At 41.1% G+C, this 20,462-nt stretch overlaps 1 protein-coding gene across 1 annotated transcript; it reads left to right on the top strand.

Moving 5' to 3' along the window:
• The first annotated feature begins 4,398 nt into the window (after positions 1-4,398).
• Positions 4,399-5,973, top strand: LOC132822489 (dual specificity tyrosine-phosphorylation-regulated kinase 2-like). The gene has a single exon (XM_060835866.1). The coding sequence runs from the start codon at positions 4,399-4,401 to the stop codon at positions 5,971-5,973; it is 1,575 nt and encodes a 524-aa protein (XP_060691849.1).
• Positions 5,974-20,462: the final 14,489 nt, after the last annotated feature.

The following is a 20,462-nucleotide window of genomic DNA, read 5'->3' as shown; positions in this document are numbered from 1 at the left end:
CTATTCATAATGAGATTCCATTCCACAACTATACAAACCAATCTTCCAGACCTAAACACAAAATACATCTGAAGTTTACTGAACAATTGACTAGCTATCTGCTCACACTTCAAAGCTCAAGAGATGAACTTTCAGTCACAGAAGTCATGTATTTGTTCAGCAATTTCAGGAGCTTAACAGATATCTGAACTTAAAATCAATGAATAAACCAAAATGTCAGTATCCAAGTGCTACATGCAAAGAAGATTTGCTGGAGAGAGTACTCAAATGCATCTGAAAGCTTACACAATGGTGGTCAATTTACTGATCACCTATGTTTTGACAACAAAGCTCTATGATCAATCATTGCATTGGGAACATAACTAACTTATCAAACAGTATCTAATGATGACATTTTAAGTTGATAAGACCTTTTATTAGTACCTGTGAAAACATACCTGATCCTACATGACGCTCTCGCAATGTTCACAAACTGACAGACTTGTCATGTTTCACATAGGCTTTGAAACATATTCACTTTGCTGCAGGTTTCAGACTCAGAGAAAGTAAAATTGAGGCAACATTAAAAAGCCTGAACCAAATGCCACTTCGAGTGTGCACACTGGAATCATGCATGCCTCATCAACTGCCAGGCTTTCTACACCAGTCAATATTATGACCAACAGCTGTAAATTTGGAATGCATAGCTCCCCAACATCATTTTCAGCAACATGGTAAAGATTTGTCCAGCATTAGGATGACCAAATGTGACCCATGTACTCTGATACTAAAGATTCCTTTCCTGAAAATTACATGGAAATAAGATGAAGGCCTCTTCTATCTGCTGACTATTAAAATGCCTTCATTTCAATCAACAGTGTGGTCCGTGTTAATCTAGTTCCCAGTGAGCCCAACTTCATCGCACAAAAAAACTGTAAATTGAACAGCTTTTGGCAGTCTTTAGTGCTCCCAGAACTAGCCACTCCATTGGTGCATGTTATAGTGAAACCACACTGCTGTGTTTCAGTGCTTACCCCTGTGTGCAGTACAGAGGAATCTTGATCCGAAACAATGACACTAAGCTAACAGCATTAGATCCAGGAGCTGGATTAGGCTTGGGCTATTCAGCTCCTTAAACTTACCCCGCCTTTCAAAAGAGCATGGCTGATCTGCCCCAGGCCTCAACTCCTCTTTGCTGCCAGTTCTTCATCATCCTCCATTTGATTTCTTTTACAAAATTCCACCTCCTCTTTCAATTATCTAAGTTTTATATTTAATCAGAAAAGATATTTGACACTGAAAAATGCAAAATTACCTCAATCTTTGTTAAATAATATAAAATAAGTTATAGATAGACACTTTGTTTATCAGATTATAGTTAAATAAAACTCCATGCTACTAGATGAACACATTGCTGGGAATGTTTCTACATACAATTCGAGAACACACATAGGATGAAAGAAGTACCAATTATGTATTACTCATGACAGCCTTGTTTAGCCATTTGTATTGTAGGGTGCTGTCAGATATAATGGACAGACTCATTATGGCACAGTATTAATGGGTTAGTCATTTGACAGATCAAGCATAGGATTGTCATCAATTTGAAGATGACATCAGGATTGCGAGCTCTTGCCTTGGGTCTTCATGTGACTGAGCAGAGTGATTTTCGACACAGTGGTTTTTGGGCATGTCGGGTGGGAAGTCACATGAGGTAGTGGGATCCAAGATTTACTTCATTTTCTTTCCTTTGCTGCCATCACTCTGTCTCATTATTAAGATGTTGTGAATTACTGCCTGATGTAGCACAATGACACCGTAGATTTCAGCATGCTAATTCATGCAAAACATGTGAGATGCATTATGTCATAGGACAGGAGGGTGTAGCAGACAGTAATCTAATCTCATTTGTTGAGACCCTGAATGATGAGAGTTAACATGTCCACCTTAGATAACCTTTAAGACCCTTCAAATACAATTTTATGGTTAGCCGGACAATCTAGCAGATCAATTGCTTCCGATGTGAAATATGCTGCTCCTATTGCCTGTTTGATTTCACAAGGTATTTTGAGGAGATTTTCCTAGTTAGAACATTTGCTTATCATTTGGGAGTCGTGCTCATTGAATAAAATAGATCTTATTTTCTAGGATGCCTGGGGATTTAAGTGCAGCCTTTCGTTAGTCAGCTCTGGCTATAGATTGCAACAAATCACGCAAAAACAGCAGTTCTGTAAGAAGCAGTCAAATGCCTCACTAATGTTTTGCACTCCTTCACAAGAATCTGTATTACAAGACCAGTTGGTATTTGCAGCCAGTTGAAGCAATTGGCACAGGAAATAACATAAGTTCAGACCCTGGCCTGTGTCTACAAAAGTTGAAACTAAGATCAGGAAATTAGGCTATGGGTGACTATCATGGGAAACCTTCCAAAAATTTCACTTGTGGAGCAAACAGCATTACCAGTGAGAACCAAACTCTTCTCATCTCTAGAAATTTAGGCCAATGCACTAAAGTGCTCAATGATTTGACCAGAGTAGATAAAGAAGTACATTAGCTGTGTATTAGCCCTCTGTAATTAACAATTATACAACTAATTCTTATTGTGGCTCCGGCTGGGGGAAAGAGGAGGGTGAGTTACATAACTCTGAATCTCACACCATGGCTTTCCTTTTCTCCTCATGGCAGTCATTTGCATGTCAGACATTAATTTCCTTTCCTCTATTTTAACAACCTCCTTACATGCCTTACGTTAGGTCCTCCATGACACACTCACTAACAGTCAGCCATCTTGTAATTGAATCAATCATGTTGTGAGAGAAATTTGTGCAGAAACTCACAAAGAGCAGAACACTGGATGGGGTATCTCCAACCATGAGCACTTCACACTGAATGGCAAATTGATAATTTCAGGAGAGGCAAAATAATTCAAGTGCTGGAGGCTACTTGCCTGGTGGTTGTATCATTGAGGTCTGCACTGTGTGCCCGGACTCCTTTTTTTTTCACTACTGCTTCACAGGATGTGGGCACTGCAGACTTGACCTACCTACATTCACTGTCCATCCCTAATTCCATTTAGAAGGTGGGGATGGGCCTTCCTTTTCACACCATGCCAGTGGAACTGGAATGAAATGTCAGAATGCCTAGAAACAAATATTAATCTTGTCAGGAACCATTTGCCATGGGAGGGGTATGCTTTCAGTTCCAGAAACCTGTAGAGCATGAGCAGCCAATTACCTATCACAATTCTCATCCTCAGGTTGCATCTAGGAGAACCACTAGAATAATTGAATGAAATTCACTTGCAGCAATCAAGGGGAAGCACAGTGTTAGTAAGTTGGCATCCATTCAAGTTGCACATAATTGTAATAAAATGGAAACAACACTGTTTGTCCTTATTTGGTGCTGACATGTTCAGTCAGGTTAGGATTATTGGTATGGTCATATTACAACTGTGTGTGTTTTTAAGATGAGTGTTCCTCACAACATATTTGTACTTTTATATCAAGGAAATCTGCATTCTGAAATAGGTTTGTCCATACATTATCATCAACAGATTTTTAATTTCACCAGAGTGGCAAATGAGTTTTCAGCAACATTAAGCACTAATGGCTGATGTATACTAATATTCAAAAAGCACCCCTAACTCACCAGCATTCACATTTTGTTTAAGCTTTCTTACACAGCCATCTTTAAAGTTTCCCTTTGTGATCTCATATCAGATTGTTCGTAAATGTGATGTTGGATTATTTGAATCTGGACGTGAGACTTCATGTAGGTAGATGTATAGTCAGCATATGAGTTTTGGCTGAAAGATTATGAGGTCACATTTTTGTACTCTTCATCAGGCATATAGTGGTACTATTTGTTTTAAATGGAAAGATTTGTGCCGTAACTCTGTGACTATTTGTCCTGTAAGAAGGTAAAGTAACTGAGAGCAGACACGCAGTTTAGCAATTACTCCTCAGGTTCAAGTAGTTAGATTGGAGATGGTGCAATAAGTTTTAATTTCAAGACCAAGACTTATTCTTAACTTAGGAGCAACAAGCACATGAAGGTCAGAGGCAGAGTGTCCATGGCAGTGTAGAAAAAGAATAATTAAAATCAAGAAATCATGTAGAAGTCATTGATTGGGAGGATTGATTGTCAGACAACAAACATTTCTTATTTTTATTCAAGAGCATGGAAGTGAAATAATAAACAAGCCTACTCAAACATCAGTGGAGTTTATAAGTCTTGCATGAGCTGATCTTTGGAGGGAAAAGTATTCAATATATATCCTTCATAAATCATTATACAGTATTTAGAGGTATGAATAACGCATTTACATTGTAGGTTTGTGGTTTTTGAGATAATTTCATCAAGCATTCACAACAGGAATCTGGTTTTCTTCTGTTTCAGGAGAGTGACTATACAGGTACCATGACTGATCAATTTCGTGTTGGAGGTGATCAACACTTCCAAGGTCAAGAATTGTATGAAGAAGCCGAGTCAAAATTGACAGCATGTGCAACACCAAACAATAGTCTCAGTGCCATTGATAAAAGTACCCTGCCTTCTCACAAACTGGAGAGCTCCATCCAACTAAAAGGCAGCTCCAGTTCCATAAAATCCTATGACATCTCCACGAGGCCTAAAGGGGAGCCAATGACTGCAGTGGAGGCAAAAAAACACTATATACACAAACTTACACCATATGAGGAACAGGAAATAGCTAGCTATTCAGAAATCTATTTTGTTGGACCAAATTCTAAAAAGAGACCAGGAATTATTGGAGCACCAAATAATAATAGCTACGATGATGATCAGGGCTCTTATCTCTATGTGCCACATGATCATATAGCATATCGATATGAAGTCATCAAGGTAATTGGAAAAGGCAGCTTTGGGCAGGTGGTGAAAGCTTATGACCACAAACTCCACCAATACATCGCCTTGAAAATGGTGAGGAACGAAAAGAGATTTCACAGGCAGGCAGCAGAGGAAATCAAGATACTAGACCATTTGAGGAAGCAAGACAAGGACAACAACATGAATGTTATCCATATCTATGAGAGTTTTTCCTTCCGTAACCACATATGTATGACCTTTGAACTACTAAGTATGAATCTCTATGAACTCATCAAGAAGAATAAGTTTCAAGGATTCAGTCTGCCCCTGGTCCGTAAATTTGCACACTCCATCCTGCAGTGCCTTGATGCTTTACATAAAAGCCATATCATCCATTGTGACTTGAAACCTGAGAACATCCTATTGAAGCAACAGGGCCGTAGTGGAGTTAAAGTGATCGACTTTGGATCCAGCTGTTATGACCATCAGAAAATTTACACATACATTCAGTCACGTTTTTACCGAGCTCCTGAGGTGATTCTAGGAGCGCAATATGGGATGGCTATTGATATGTGGAGTTTGGGATGCATTCTTGCTGAATTGCTGACTGGTCACCCGCTGTTGCCAGGGGAAGACGAGGGGGATCAACTTGCTTGCATGATGGAATTATTAGGAATGCCATCAAAAGTACTTCTGGAATGTTCCAAAAGAGCCAAAATGTTCATCAGTTCTAAGGGTTACCCTAGATATTCTTCTATTGTAACTCTTCCTGATGGGACTGTGCATTTGAATGGTGGACGATCTCGAAGAGGAAAAACCCGAGGTCCCCCTGGTCAACGGGACTGGGTCAGTGCCCTAAAGGGTTGTGATGATCAATCTTTCATTGACTTCCTGAAACACTGCCTGGAGTGGGATCCTGCCTTACGCATGACACCAGCACAGGCCTTAAGGCACCCTTGGCTTCGGAGACGTCTGCCAAAGCCACCAACAAATGACAAAGCAACATTTGTCAAACGCATGTCAGCAAGCCCTACTAGCCTCATGGATGCAGTGGTTAAACTACCTCCTACTTCTGCCAGCATTGCCAATAAATTGAAATCCAATCAGAGTAATGATTCCAATCCCAACATGACTCAGAGGACAGTGCTGCCAAAGCTGGTCAGTTGACTGGTAACTTGAAGAAAATAACAGTTGTTGATACTCAGTCAGAATATGAATTCCTGTGGCATGCGGTATACAGGGAACATAATTTCTTCCTTTCTACATTCCAACTTGACTTGAGCCAACAGGTCTTTAATTATTACAAGGCTGCAAGTCTGCACTGAGCATGCTCCAGGACTGCTGGGCAGCTCCTGCCAGGCCACACTGTACACATTGGTTTACACTGTACAATGACACAAACTACCCACCAACATTCACAGTAAAGCAGTTGGGCTAGATGCACAAATGAAAAGGTGTTCTTTGATTGGATAATTATTTATTTTACATCAGCAGTATCCTACTCAGATGTCATAGTGTGCTAATCCTTTGCTCCCTGCATATTTGAAGGCCAAAAGTGCCCTTTAATTTACTCACTGATGAAACTGCTGTGAATGAAAATGGTCTCAAATCATTCACTTTCTAATAACCAAGAAAGATTGTACACATTTACAAACTTTGATGTAATAATGGATTTGGCCTACTAGCTATCCTAATTTATCTTTCTTGGAATCTGTATTTCCTTTGGACACTGAACAGTGGCTTGCAGTCTCGGGTGGACATCTGTATGCATTGGAGGAGAGATGGTAGCATCCAGACACCTAGATGTGTCAATCCATTATTTAATGGGCATAAGGGTTGCTGATTCCTTTAGTTTGGCCAAGGTACTGCGTAAGTATCAATGCAGGGATAACCCTCCTTAGGTGCACATTAACTGCAACATCATGATATGGTGGAGATTTTCCTTAGTGACAAAGCTGGTAATGTTAAAAATCATAGGTAGCTCTCCTTAATTTTTGGCAACTGAGAGGAGATGAGTTACTATTTATATCTGAGTTTGTGTTCATGAAATTTCATTGCATTAGTTCTTGTTTTTATGCAACAATATATTAAAGGAGTTGACCAAAAGGAACTATCATCTGTGCAACTACATCAGAGAAAGACAAGCCTGTTTTTTTTTAATTTGTACTGTATTTCACGCCTCTTTTCTATCTTTTAGTCCCTCATACCAGGTAATTTTTCAAACTAATAGGACAGGCGGGTAACCTAGCCTAGCAGTAGCACCATGCGAACAGTTAACTGAGAATTTTGAAAGTTTTCCTCAGTGATCTGCCCTCTGATTTCCCAGTCATCCTTCTGCGAGTCGTGTCTCCACAGGTAAAACCCTCAATGTATAATGTGCGAATCAAACAAACAGACTAATTCACACCTATTTGAAGATGAAGACATCAGCAGTGAAAGGGTACCGTCAACTAAGTAGTGTCAAAAATTATAAGCTCCACATGTAATTCAGATTTTCTGTCAATATACAATAACAGAAATTCACGAGATAAAGAATTCTTTTCGAGATAAAGAACCTCAATTGATGTGTCGAGTTGGATTGTGCACTATTTTATCTTGAATGTCCATTTAACAAATTTAAAGAGTAGAAAATTTGGAGAGGGGTCTGTATTATTGGGAAGATCACTCAAGAGGGTGGATTCAAAATGTCAATTTCACAAGCCTTCCACTTTCTAGTGATTGATAACAAGAAAATCAGGGGAATTGTAAATCAGATTCACTAATCTCTGCTGCTGATTGTTGGATCTATTGATTGGTAAGGCACCATGCCAGCAATGTTGTCTTGAAATGTTCACCCTCCATAAATCATTTTCACTTATTGTTCATTTGAGTATTATAGCTATCACCCAAACACATAACACTTGATAAACATTGATTGTACTTCCTTAAGAAAACAAGACCAGCCCTTGCTGCTTAACTGCAGAATGTATTAATGGGCAATTCCAGTGAGACAGGGAACTTTGCCCTTTGGGAGCACATTGAGAAATTAAATTCCACAAACAGAAAAAGAAAGACTTGCATTTTTGAAATGCACCTTTCATGACTACAAAATGCGTTACAGCCAATGACATCCTATTTGAAGTTAGTCAGTGTTATATTGTAGGAATTGCAGCAGCTAATTTGCATGCAGAAAACTCCCATAAGCAGCAATATGATAATAACTGAATAATCTGTTTCAGTGGTGCTGGTTGAGAAATTAGTGATTGTTAGGACACGAGGGAGAACTGTTTAGTGCTTCTCCAACGTACTGCCCATTTGGATCTTTCATCCCCATGGAGGAGAATAGATGAGGCCTTGGTTTGTGTCTCATCTAAAAGACAGTATTTTTGACAGTGGTGCCTGATGGGGACATTATTAGAAACCAATGTGGAATTTTATTTGAAGAGCAAGTGAGCAGTGGTTCACCCCAGCTTTGATAAAACCCAGCTGAGAACTAATTGTGAGCTGGAAGAGATACAGCAAGGTATTTTAGGTTTAGTTGTGGACCAGAATGAGCTTCTTCTGATTTCTAAGAAGCCTTTGGCCTCCATTACCCCAATTTTCCTCTCTCCCCAATCACTTATACATCCCATCCCCCGCGCCCCCACTACCCTGAATAGCAATGCTTATATCTATTAATTTGGTATGGACTCAACCACAAAAATTTTCTGCATCATCAGCAAACTTACGTATCATTTTCCTCACGCCTGTGCCTAAATCATTAATATTATTAGAAAACTACCAAGGTCCCAGGAAGATTTCCTTGTGGTCCACCATCTCATCAGTATAGCCGTTCCTGCATCAGGTGCATTAGATCGGAAAGTTTTGCACGGTCAGGAAAGAGAGATCACGTCCAGTGTGAGACACAGCCCGAGTAAGTATGTAGTTTGGAGAATGTGGGAATGTGGTGCCAAAGGAACAAGGTGCTTTTTGCTTGTTTTTCTGCTTCATAGCTTGTAAAGTTGTGTTTTTAACAGGATAAATTGAAGCCCAGGATCGAGGTCCCAGTACAAAAGAGAGCACAGGTAAACCGTAAGTGCATTGGTTGCTAAAAGCTGCTAATTTGACTATCTATTATAGAATATTTTCAGATTGAAGGTAAGTATGATAAATACTTACAGATTACAAGCTAAAAGACCGGTAGAAAACTTTTAGAAAAGCAAATGAAGAACTAAGTAAAGACAATTCAGATGCTGGGCCAGGCGATGTGTTGTACCTGCACGATATAGTTGCGGGTGCACCCCATTGTGGTTTGTAGTGACCAAATCTGTACCAAGTGTTGGTTACTTGAAGAACTCTGGTTCAGAGCTTTGAGCTGGAATCTGAACTTCGAAATTTGTGAGGGGAGAGGGAGAGTCAGGAGAACAGACACTGTTCCCTCTGGCGCGGGTCCTGAATGCTCTGTTGCTTGCCTAGTGCTTGGGTTCAGGATATCTAGACTGCAGAGGAACTTGGAGTGATAGGGGAAAGATCCAGTTGTTGTGGTCCAAGTAGGTACCAACAATATTGGTAGAAAGAGGAAAGAGACTCTGCTGAGGGAATACAAGCAGCCAGCAGCTAAATTAAAAAAACAGGACCAAAAAGGTAATAATCTCTGATTACTAATTGAGCCACAAGCAAATTGGCACAGGGTCAACAAGTTGAACGAGGTAAACGCATGGCTCAAAGATTAGTGTGGAAAAATGGATTCAAATTCATAGGACATTGGCACCAGTATTGGAGAAGAAAGGGGCTGTTCCGATGGGACGGGCTCTACCTGAATCATGCTGGGACCACAGTGTCCTGGCAAATCCCATAACTAAAGCTATGGTTAAGACTTTAGACAAAATGGGAATGGAGAGGAGGGAAGTTGTACAGTTGCATGGGAGATTATGGATATGGTTAAAGTGGGGAGGGCTCAGGACAAGTTATTAATGTTTCTAGAACAAGTAATAGGATAGAAGGTACGGAAAGGGTTAGGGATCTAACTTCAGGCACAGCAGATAGGGGACAACTATGAGAAATGGGGCAGTCAATGCATGACTGAGTGTTGTACTTAAATATACATGGTATAAGAAACAAGGTGAATGATTTTTTCATGCAGATTGTATTGACAGATACATTGTTGTGGGAATCACAGCTACAAGGGATCAGGCCTGGGAACTAAATATCCAAGGATAAGCATCCTAATGAAAGGACAAGCAGATGGACAAAGGTACAATTAGAACGTTTAAAAGGAATTTGGATAAGTACATGAATAGGAAAGGTTTGGAGGGATATGGGCCAGGTGCAGGCAGGTGGGACTAGTTTAGTTTGGGATTATGTTCGGCATGGACTAGTTGGACCAAAGGGTCTATTTCTGTTCTCTATAACTTTATGACTCTAAAAGTATTTAAGAAAGGATCTATTACAATAATCATGGGGGACTTCAATGTGTAGGTGGTCTGGGAAAATCAGGTTAGTAGCATATCTCAAGAAAAGAAATTTGTTGAAAGACCACAACATTTCTTTTGGAACAGCTTGTTATAAGCTCACTAGGAAACAGGAATTCTAGATTTGGTGATGTGTATGAGGCTGACTTGATTCGGGAGCTTCAGGTGAATAAACCGCTAGGGGCAGTGACCATAATATGATAGAATTCACCCTGCAGTTTAAACGGGAGAAGCTGGAATCAGATGTAATCAGAATAAAGCTAACTACACAGACATGAGGGAGGAGCTGGCCAGAATTGATTGGAAGAGGAGCCAAGCAGAGAAGATGGTGGAGCAGCAATGGCAGAGGTTTCTGGGATAATTCGGGAGGCACAGCAGAAATTCATCCCAAGGAGAAAGAGACATACTTAGGGGGAAAACGATGCAGCCATTGCTCACAAGAGAAGCCAGGGAAAGAATAAAACCGAAAGAAAAGGCACACCACATGGTAAAGATTAGTGGGAAGCCAGAGAATAGGGAAGCCTTTAAAAACCACTGAGGACAACTGAAAAAGCAATAAATGGGGGGAAGATGAAATATGAAGGCAAGCTAACTCGTCATAGAAACGAAGATTGTAAGTGTTTTTTTAGATATATCACAGGTAAGGGTAGACATTGGTCCATTGGAAAATGAGGCTGCAGAAGTAGTAATTGGGAACAAAGCAATATCAGAGGAACTGCATCCACCTCAAGACACCAGCAGCATACCAGAACTTCAAGAGAGCTGGAAGCAGGGTTGAGTGTAGTGGCCATCACTAACAGTGGTGGCTGGGGAAGCTGAAAGGTCTGAAGTTGGATAAATCCAGATTGAGTACACGCAAGGATTTAAAGGAGATAACTGAGGAGATGGTTGAAGCATTGGTGGTGATCTTTCAGGAATCATTGGAGACAGGGAGGGTCCCAGCAGCCTGGAAAATGGTTCATGTCACACCCCTGTTTAAGAACAATGTGATGTAGAAGACGAGACATTATAGGCTAGTTAGCTTGACATCAATCGTTGGCAAGGTTTATTATTAAGGATGAGGTTGTGGAGTATTTGCAAGTGCCTGGTAAAATGGGGCTGAGTCAGCGTGGCATCGTCAAGGGGAGGTCAGGCCTGACAGATCTGTTAGACTTCTCTGAGAAAGTAACAAGCAGGTAAGACAAAGGAGAGCCAGTGGATGTGATCCATTTGGATTTCCACAAGACCTTTGACAAATGTTGCACAGGAGGCTGTTAAATAAGGTAACAGCCTATGGTGTTAAAAGCAATGTACTGGCATAGGTAGAGGATTGGCACACTGGCAGAAGGCAGAGAGAGGGGATAAAGGGGTTTTCTTCAGGATAGAAGCTGGTGATGATTCATATTCTGCAGGGACAAGTGTTAAGGCCTTGTCTGTAGGCCAAGTGCAGAAGGACTTGGATGGCTAGGAGAGTGGGTAATGAAGTGGCAAATGGAATGCAATATGGAAATGTGTGAAGTTATGCATTTTGGTGGGATGAATAGAGGCATAGACTATTTTCTAAATTGGGAAAGGCTTCAGAAATCTGAAGTACAAAGGGACTTTCCTGATGAAGGGCTTATGCCTGAAATGTTGATTCTCCTGCTCTTCGGATGCTGCCTGATCTGCTGTGCTTTTCCAACACCACACTCTTGACTCTGATCTCCAGCATCTGTAGTCCTCACTTTCTCCAAAGGGACTTAGGCGTATTAGTTTAGAATTCTCTTCACGTTAATTGCAGATTCTTTGGCAGATCGGAAAGCAAATGCAATGTTAGCCTTTATTTCAAGGTAGTAGAATACAAGAGCAGGATGTTTTGCTAAGGCTGCACATGGCTCTGGCCAGACTGCATTTGAAAGATTATGAGTAGATCTGGGCCCTTTATCTAAGGAAGGATATGCTGGTTTTGGAGGGTGTCCAGTGGAGGTTTGTAAGAATGATCGATGAAGGGCTTGTCATAACAGAAGTGGTTGAGGACTCTGGGTCTGTATTTGTTGGATTTTCAAAGGATACTGGGGGCTCTCTTTGAAATTTACAGAATACTGAGAGAGCTGGATAGACTGAACACACAGAAGATGTTTCCACTAGTAGGAGAGACTAGGACCTGAGGGTACAGCCTCAGAGTGAAGGGACAATCCTTTAGAACTGAGATGTGGGGGAATTTCTTCAGCCAGGGGCTGGTGAATCTGTGGAACTCATTGCTGTGTAAGGCTGTGGAGGCCAAGCCATTGAATGTCTTTAAAATGGAGATAGATAGATTCTTTATTGCTAAGGGGATAAAATGTTATAGGGAGAATAGAATAGAATAGAATAGAATAGACTTTATTGCCACATGCACTCGAAAAGTGCAGTGAAAAGTTTGTAGTATTGCCTCTTGGCACCATCTTAGGTACAAGGTACCTAGTGACAGATACTTTAAGTGTTGTTACAGAATGTAGTTTTAAAAAAGACTAATATGGGAATACAGAAATTAAAAGTCCAGAATGAGAATAAAAGGTATCTTTAAAGTAATCAAGTTATAGTCCTTTTTATCACTGAGTCCATGATCGCTGAGTTTCAGAACAACAGGGCGTGGTGCCTCCACATGTTGGCCTCCATCCAGGACTCACCTCCAGGCACCCCCATGGCCAGCTTGGGTTCTTTCTGTTCCTGCTCTGGGCTCCAGCCGCAGCTCAGCTCCCAGCTTGGCCCATGTTCGCTCTTCTCCTGCTCGGGCAGCAGCTCACTTCCAGGACTTGGCTCACGCTCACTCTGCTCCCTCTCCAGCCTGCACTTGCTCTACTCCGACTCTGACTGCAGCTCACTTCCAGAACTTAGCCCATACTCACTCTGCTCCCGCACCAGTCCACATTCACTCTGCTCCTGCTTGGACCGCAGCTCACTTCCAGGACTTGGCCCGCGCTCATTCTGCTCCCACTCCGGCCTCTGCTTGCTCTGCTCCCACTCCAACTGCAGCTCACTTCTGGGACTCAGCCTTCACCCACTCCGCCCCCATTCTGGCTGTGGATTGCTTCTGGCACTTAGCCCTTCCATTTGCAACTTCTCTCCTTTGCTGGGCTGGCCTCGGACTCCGTTCTTTATTCCCTCCAGGTAGAGTACTTTAGTTGGAGGGGGGAGGGAGGAAGAGAGACTGCAGCAAGAGGGAAGGAAAGAACGATAGGGGAAAAGGAATTCCGGCTGGATTGTCTCACTCTGCTTCCATCTTTACTGAAAGAAGGCACGGGAATGGAGTTGAGAAATGTATCAACAATGATCATATAGTGGAACAGACTCCATAGGTTAATTGGCATAATTCTGTTCCTCTATCTTATGGTCTTATAGTCTTAGTCTGAACAGAGGTCCTGCATTATAGGTCTTTCATTCTATATCTACCTACAATGTTAGATGCCTTGCAAAACAGGAATTTGCATTTGCCCAATGAAAGTTGGTGTCCTGGTATCTGGGAAGCAGCGTACCAATTTGAAAGTCCATTCCTGCTTGCAAGAGATTAGATTGACCCCCCTCTTAGTGGGATCCCCTATGACTACTGTTTGTCCTTGAACCTTGTATCATCTCCATTCTAGGCCAGCAGCCATTTGCTGCAATCTGCCTTTTTCAGTTACCATCCCACGTAATTCCATATTTGTTCAGGTCCCTTTCTGAAAAGCTTTGGTAACTTGTTAATACTTTGTACATACCTAGGGGGTCATCACCAGCCTTTTTGATGTATCATTTCCCTGTATCTACCAGGGTGAGAGGAGGGGTGCTTGGGGTACTTGGGGTGGTGTCTGGGAAGTCAACATTATTGAAAGTCTCTTAATTACACCTTCCAATCTTGTAAATTGCATATCTATCTCATTGCTATGTCAGTCCAGGAATTCAAAAATATAAGGATTTACTTCATTGCAAATATGCTCTCTTTGAATAAACTTAGAAATCACACAACACCAGGCCATAGTACAACAGTTTTATTTGAAATCACAAGCTTTCAGAGCACTACTCCTTTGTTGGGTGAAGTGAATAATTTAAGGACTCAGGGCGATCAAAACATATCACATGTTATAGGGCTAGCACAAACAACACCGTTTCATTCTAAGGATATGGGCAGATTATTTGGTTTGTATTTTTCTGTAATATCGTGTATACCCATTTTAATAGTTCTAGATTCCTTAAATAAGAAAACATATCTCTCACTCTGCTACAAGTTATCTTTCCTTAACTGAGATTTTTCTAGAATTGTACGGATTTAATTATACAAAGGTGGGCCATTCAGACCCTTGCCATGTTTATGTTCCATGCTGCAAGGGTGCATCTTCCCATCTTAAAAACCTAAAGAACTATGGATGCTGTAGATCAAAACAAAATCAGAAGTTGCAGGAAAAGCTCAGCAGGTCAGGCAGCATCTGGGAAGAGAAGTAAGAGTTAGTGTTCCCGGTCCGGTGACCCTTCCACAAAGCTCTAGGTTCTGAGGAAGGATCACCGGACCCGAAACGTTAACTCTGGTTTCTCTTCACTTTAGTAAGGTATTCTACAAGGTTCCCCAAGGAAAACAGGTTAGCAAGGTTAGATCCCACGGAGCACAGGGAGAACTAGCCATTTGGATACAGAACTGGCTCAAAGGTAGAAGACAGAGAGTGGTGGGGGAGGATTGTTTTTCAGACTTGAGGCCTGTGACCAGTGGAGTGCCACAAGGATCGGTGCTGGGTCCTCTACTTTTCATCATTTATATAAATGATTTGGATGTGAGCATAAGAAGTATAGTTAGTAAGTTTGCAGATGACACCAAATTTGGAGGTGTAGTAGACAGCGAAGAAGGTCACCTCAGATTGCAACAGGATCTTGATCAGATGAGCCAATGGGCTGAGAAGTGGCAGATGGAGTTTAATTCAGATAAATGCGAGGTGCTGTATTTTGGGAAAGCAAATCTTAGCAGGACTTATACACTTAATGGTAAGGTCTTAGGGAACGTTGCTGAACAAAGAGACCTTGGAGTGCAGGTTCATAGCTCCTTGAAAATGGAGTTGCACGTAGATAGGATAGTGAAAGCGGCGTTTGGTATGCTTTCCTTTATTGGCCAGAATATTGAGCAGGAGTTGAGAGGTCATGTTGTGGCTGTACAGGACATTGGTCAGGCCACTGTTGGAATATTGCATGCAATTCTGGTCTCCTTCCTATCGGAAAGAAGTTGTGAAACTTGACAGGGTTCAGAAAAGATTTACAAGGATGTTGCCAGGGTAGGAGGATTTGAGCTATAGGGAGAGGCTGAACAGGCTGGGGCTGTTTTCCCTGGAGCGTCGGAGGTTGAGGAGTGACCTTATAGAGGTTTACCAAATTACGAGGGGCATGCATAGGATAAATAGACAAAGTGGGGTAGGGGAGTATAGAACTACAGAGCATAGGTTTAGGGTGAGAGGGGAAAAATATAAAAGAGACCTAAAGGGCAAGTTTTTCATGCAGAGCGTGGTACGTGTATGGAATGAGCTGCCAGAGGAAGTGGTGGAGGTTGGTACAATTGCAACATTTAAAAGTTATTTGGATGGGTATATGAATAGAAAGAGTTTGGAGAGAGATGGGCCGGGCGCTAGCAGGTGGGACTAGATTGAGTTGGGATATCTGTTCGGCATGGACAGGTTGGACCGAAAGGTCTGTTTCCATGTTGTACCCCTCTATGACTGTATAAGTGCTGCCAGAACTGCTGAACATTTCCGGCAACTTCTGGACTCATCTCACCCGAACAACATACCTCTATTCCTTTCTAATTGTGTACTGATCTAACTTCTGCTTAAAATAATTGAGTGAGTTGATTCAGCAATTCAAAATGAAACCAAGCTGTATATTATCATCAGTCTCTGGCTAATGTCATTAATTTCCTGAAATTCTGTTGAATTTATTGGTGACTAATTTAAAATTATGGTCCCCAAGTTTTGGTCACTCACAAGTGGCCATAAGCTCTTTACATTTATCCTAACAAGAATCTTGATCATTTTATTTTCTATTAAAAGGAAAGCAAATCAATGTTATTTCCCAAATGGGCATCGCACATTCGTAATGATAGCATTTCTCCTCTAAACTGCATTGTTTTCACTCAAAGAGAAAACTCCTGCCAAAGTCATAACAAAAGGGTGGTTAGTTGAGATACTGGATAGGTTCAAATTGACAGACAAGGAGCTAGAAAGGCTCTATTTGAAGTAGATTGCATCTAAAATTGCTGAAAATAGTCAGGACGTTAAAAATTGCCAATATAAGTTGAAGCTGTTCACATTGGACTGAACAGGACAAGCACTCAAGAATTTGATTCAGAATTGGTTGGCTGACAGAAGGCAGAGAGTGGGTTGTAGATGGAAAGTATTCTGCCTGGAGGTCAGTATTGAGTGGGGTCCCACAGGGCTCTGTTCTTGGGCCTCTGCTCTTTGTAGTTTTTATTAATGACTTGGACGAGGAGGTTGAGGAGTGGGTTAGTAAATTTGCAGATGACACAAAGGTTGGAGATGCCTTCGATAGTATCGAGGGCTATTGCAGACTGCAGCGCAACATAGACAGGATGCAGAGCTGGGTTGGGAAATGGCAGATGGAGTTCAACGCGGATAAATGCGAAGTGATGCATTTAGGAAGGTCGAATGCTGAATATAGGATTAAAGACAGGATTCTTGAAAGTGTGGAGGAGCAGAGGGATCTGGGTGTGCAAGTACATAGATCCCTCAAAGTTGCCAACAAGCAGGTTGGGTTGTTAAGAAAGCATATGGTGTTTTGGCTTTCATTAACAGGGGGATTGAGTTTAAGAACCGCAAAGTTTTGCTACAGCTCTACAAGTCCCTGGTGATACCACACTTGGAATATTGTGTCCAGTTCTGGTCGCCCTACTATAGGAAAGAAACAGAGGCTTTGAAGAGGGTGCAAAGAAGGTTTACCAGGATGCTGCCTGGACTGGAGGGCTTGCCTTATGAAGAAAGGTTGAAAAAACTTGGACTTTTCTCTCTGGAGAGGAAGAGGAAAAGAGGAGACCTGATCGAGGTGTACAAAATAATGAGAGGAATAGATAGAGTCATAGCCAGAGACTTTTCCCCAGGGCAGGATTGACAGGTACGAGGGGTCATAGTTTTATGATGTTTGGGGAACGTCTAGAGGAGATGTCAGAGGTAGGTTCTTTACGCAGTGAGTTGTGAATGCATGGAATGCGTTGCCAGCTGTGGTGGTGGAAACAGAGTCATTAGGGACATTTAAGCGTCTGCTGGACAGGCACATGGAGAGCAGTGAGTTGAGGGGAGTGTAGGTTAAGTTATTATATTTTACATTAGCATTAAAGCTCGGCACAACATCATGGGCCAAAGGACCTGTTCTGTACTGTACTTTTCTATGTTCTATGAAACAGATTTGAAAATGGGACATCAATTTAAACAGAATGAGAAGAGGTTATTGATCAATTGAGCTATTATTGGCATGGCGATGCAGCAGAAACACTGAACTATCCAGAGCTAGCTTGTCCCCTGTACATGTATTTGAATATATGTAGCCCCTCCTTCTGATTGGTCAGGGTGTTGCTATGAAAAAGTAGCAGTAAGGATGGAAATTGTCAAGGTGCTGACCAGAACCTTCCCATCCAATTTAGGTACAGATTTGGTACAATATTATAAATGTCACACCTTTATTTAAATAAAGGATATAAGGATAGATTCAGAAACTTCAAGCCAGTCATTTTCATTTTGATGGGAGGGAGGCTTTTAGAAACAAAAATTGAGGAATAATTAACAGTTGTTAGGTTTGGATAGATTAATTAATGGAAATGAAGATGGATTTGTTAAACTGCAATTGCATTTAACTCACTTCAGGAGTTTTTTATGTTGCTCTACAGACAATTCACGAGGACAAGGCAATTATTGTGGCCTGTATGGAGTTCCAATAGTTTTAGTAAAGAGATAGAAAATAGGTTTGTTAGAAAAGTTGATGCCGATGGAATATGGAATAAGCAGTGGATATAGTTTTAGCTAAAAGAAGGAAACCAAATTTTGGTGAACATTTAATTTTTGAATTGGAGAAAGAAATATTGATTTTATGATTCTCATGATATATTATTAAGGGAAAATTGGGAATGTGGAATGCCGTATCAAAATCTACAGTTGACTGTTTATTGCAATAAACAGGACAGAGGTTAGTGGTAGACTTAGTAGGATGTAAATGGGCTGAAAACAGTAAATATGGTGGAAGAATTTATCACGGAGAAGTTCAAATTGATACATTTTAGTAGGAAGGATAAAGAGTGGCAATATAAACTGAAGGGTACAATTCTAAAGTAGGTGTAGAAACAAAGGAGGCTGTTGTATATGAGGCATATATGCACAAATTAGTTGAAGATGGCAAGGCAAGATGAGAAAACTATTTTGTTTTACAAAATATGGTATTCTAGATTTTATAAATAAAGGCATAGAATACAAAAGCAAAAAAGTTACAGTATGATAAGTGTTAATTGGACTCAAATGTGTCTAATTCTGATCGTTGCATTTTAGGAAAAATGGGTTCAGAAATATAAGAAATTTTGTAGAATAGTTCCAGAGGTATGGAAGTTCCGATATAGTCACCTAGTGGTACAAAGCTTCATCATTGCTGAGAAAAGAGACATGTTGTCAAAGTTTTATTTTAATTTTGCACTCATGGGGACAGTTATAAGAATGCCCAACTTTAAAAGGGAGCAACAATTTACAATATATGTCAAAAGTGTGCTGATTGGTTGGCATTAATTACACTAACAACCAATTTAAAGTCATTGGTTTGGATTGCATTACAGTTCTTTTATATTTGCTAGAAGCTACATATATTCAAACGAAGAAATTTGCCCACTGCAGGAAAACAGAGCATGCCCAAGCATTGCTGTTTTTTTGGAAATAAACAAAAGCATGGGGGTCAAAAGGTGACCTGTTGATTCTGCAGGTCACGCCTCAACAAATCGGACTTGACTTGCCAATTAATCATCTTTTGTCATGCAGGATAAATTATCGTCTCCTTTGACATTTTCGTTCTTGCATCTGTCCTGATGACTATGAGATGAAAAGCTTTGAGATCATTTTTGTTCTCAGCAATATTCATCCACAGGTGCATGGATCAGAGAAGCTGAGGTTGTTCTCCTCAGACTGATGGAGGTATTCAAAATCACCAGGGACTGGGACAGAGAAGATTTTAATGGTGGAGCTCAATGCTGCCCATTGAGGTTGGAAACATGGCAGCTGGGCCCACATAATTGCAGGAGTGACTGCCAGTGGCAGAAAAATCTCCCATGATTCATTGGAGTTGGAAAAGGAACAAAGTTGGTAATCTGTCCGTTCTAGGTGGAATGTTAATTCAGTTCGTTAATTGACACCAGTAATTCCTGAACCCACTGGAATTTAGAGGCGACTCAAGGATTAAATGCAAATGGAATGCTTTTCCTGAGTTTCTTGAAGGCTTGCATCCAAAGATGCAAAATTGTCTACTGCTCAATGGAGAAACCGAGCAGTGGGAATGAAAGCAAGATGAAAGCCCTCTTTTACATCCAATCACCTCCTGCCCCTGCAATCGCTTCCTGTGACCTTCAACCCCATGGCCCCCTATTCCACTGTCATTCAATTCAGCCAAGTATCCACTGGCAATCTCTGGTGACGTCGTTGCAGCAATAGTAGCAGCACCCATCACACCTGATAACACTGCCATCAACAGGGATCTGCCAGTCTCTGATTGGCCACCCAATCTCAGGGGGTGAGATTTTACATTTTAGACTCCCACCTCCCTCTGCCACACCCCAATCCCAGCAATCCAAGCCCACTGGACTCTGCATGTGTAATCATTTTGTTTTTGAATCATTGGGTTCAGTGAAATTGAAGATGTGGCATAAATTTATTCCGAAAATGTCCATTTGATTTGACTGGTCTGATGGTATTCACTTTCTGTTAGTATTGCTGGTAGGAGGTTTTTTTTTGCGGTGATGATATTGCTGTAGATCATTTATAAGAAACAAAAAGAAGAGGTGAGGTTTTATGCAGGGCTGAAGAGCCCATGTAACCCCCATTGTCTCTCTGAGAATAGATTCTGCTGTAGTAGTGAGCTGTACAGTTGGAGATAAAGTTTACCCAATTCCGGTCAATATTAATGATTGAGCAGGTTTTTTTGGATGGTTCAACTCCAGATAATGAAACTAAGTGTGTGGAAGTGGTTCAAATGAGTAACATTGGATGTCCCATTCTTCCTTATATGACTTCATTATAT

Source organism: Hemiscyllium ocellatum, chromosome 14, assembly GCF_020745735.1.
Source record: "Hemiscyllium ocellatum isolate sHemOce1 chromosome 14, sHemOce1.pat.X.cur, whole genome shotgun sequence".
In the NCBI taxonomy this organism is placed as follows: Eukaryota; Metazoa; Chordata; class Chondrichthyes; order Orectolobiformes; family Hemiscylliidae; genus Hemiscyllium; species Hemiscyllium ocellatum.
Note: the sequence above shows the minus strand (reverse complement) of the source record. Positions and strands in the feature narration are given on the sequence as shown.

What these genes read in the sequence shown, in the direction of transcription:
- LOC132822489 (XM_060835866.1), top strand. Translation starts at nt 4,399, where the DNA reads ATGACTGATCAATTTCGTGTTGGAGGTGATCAACACTTCCAAGGTCAA.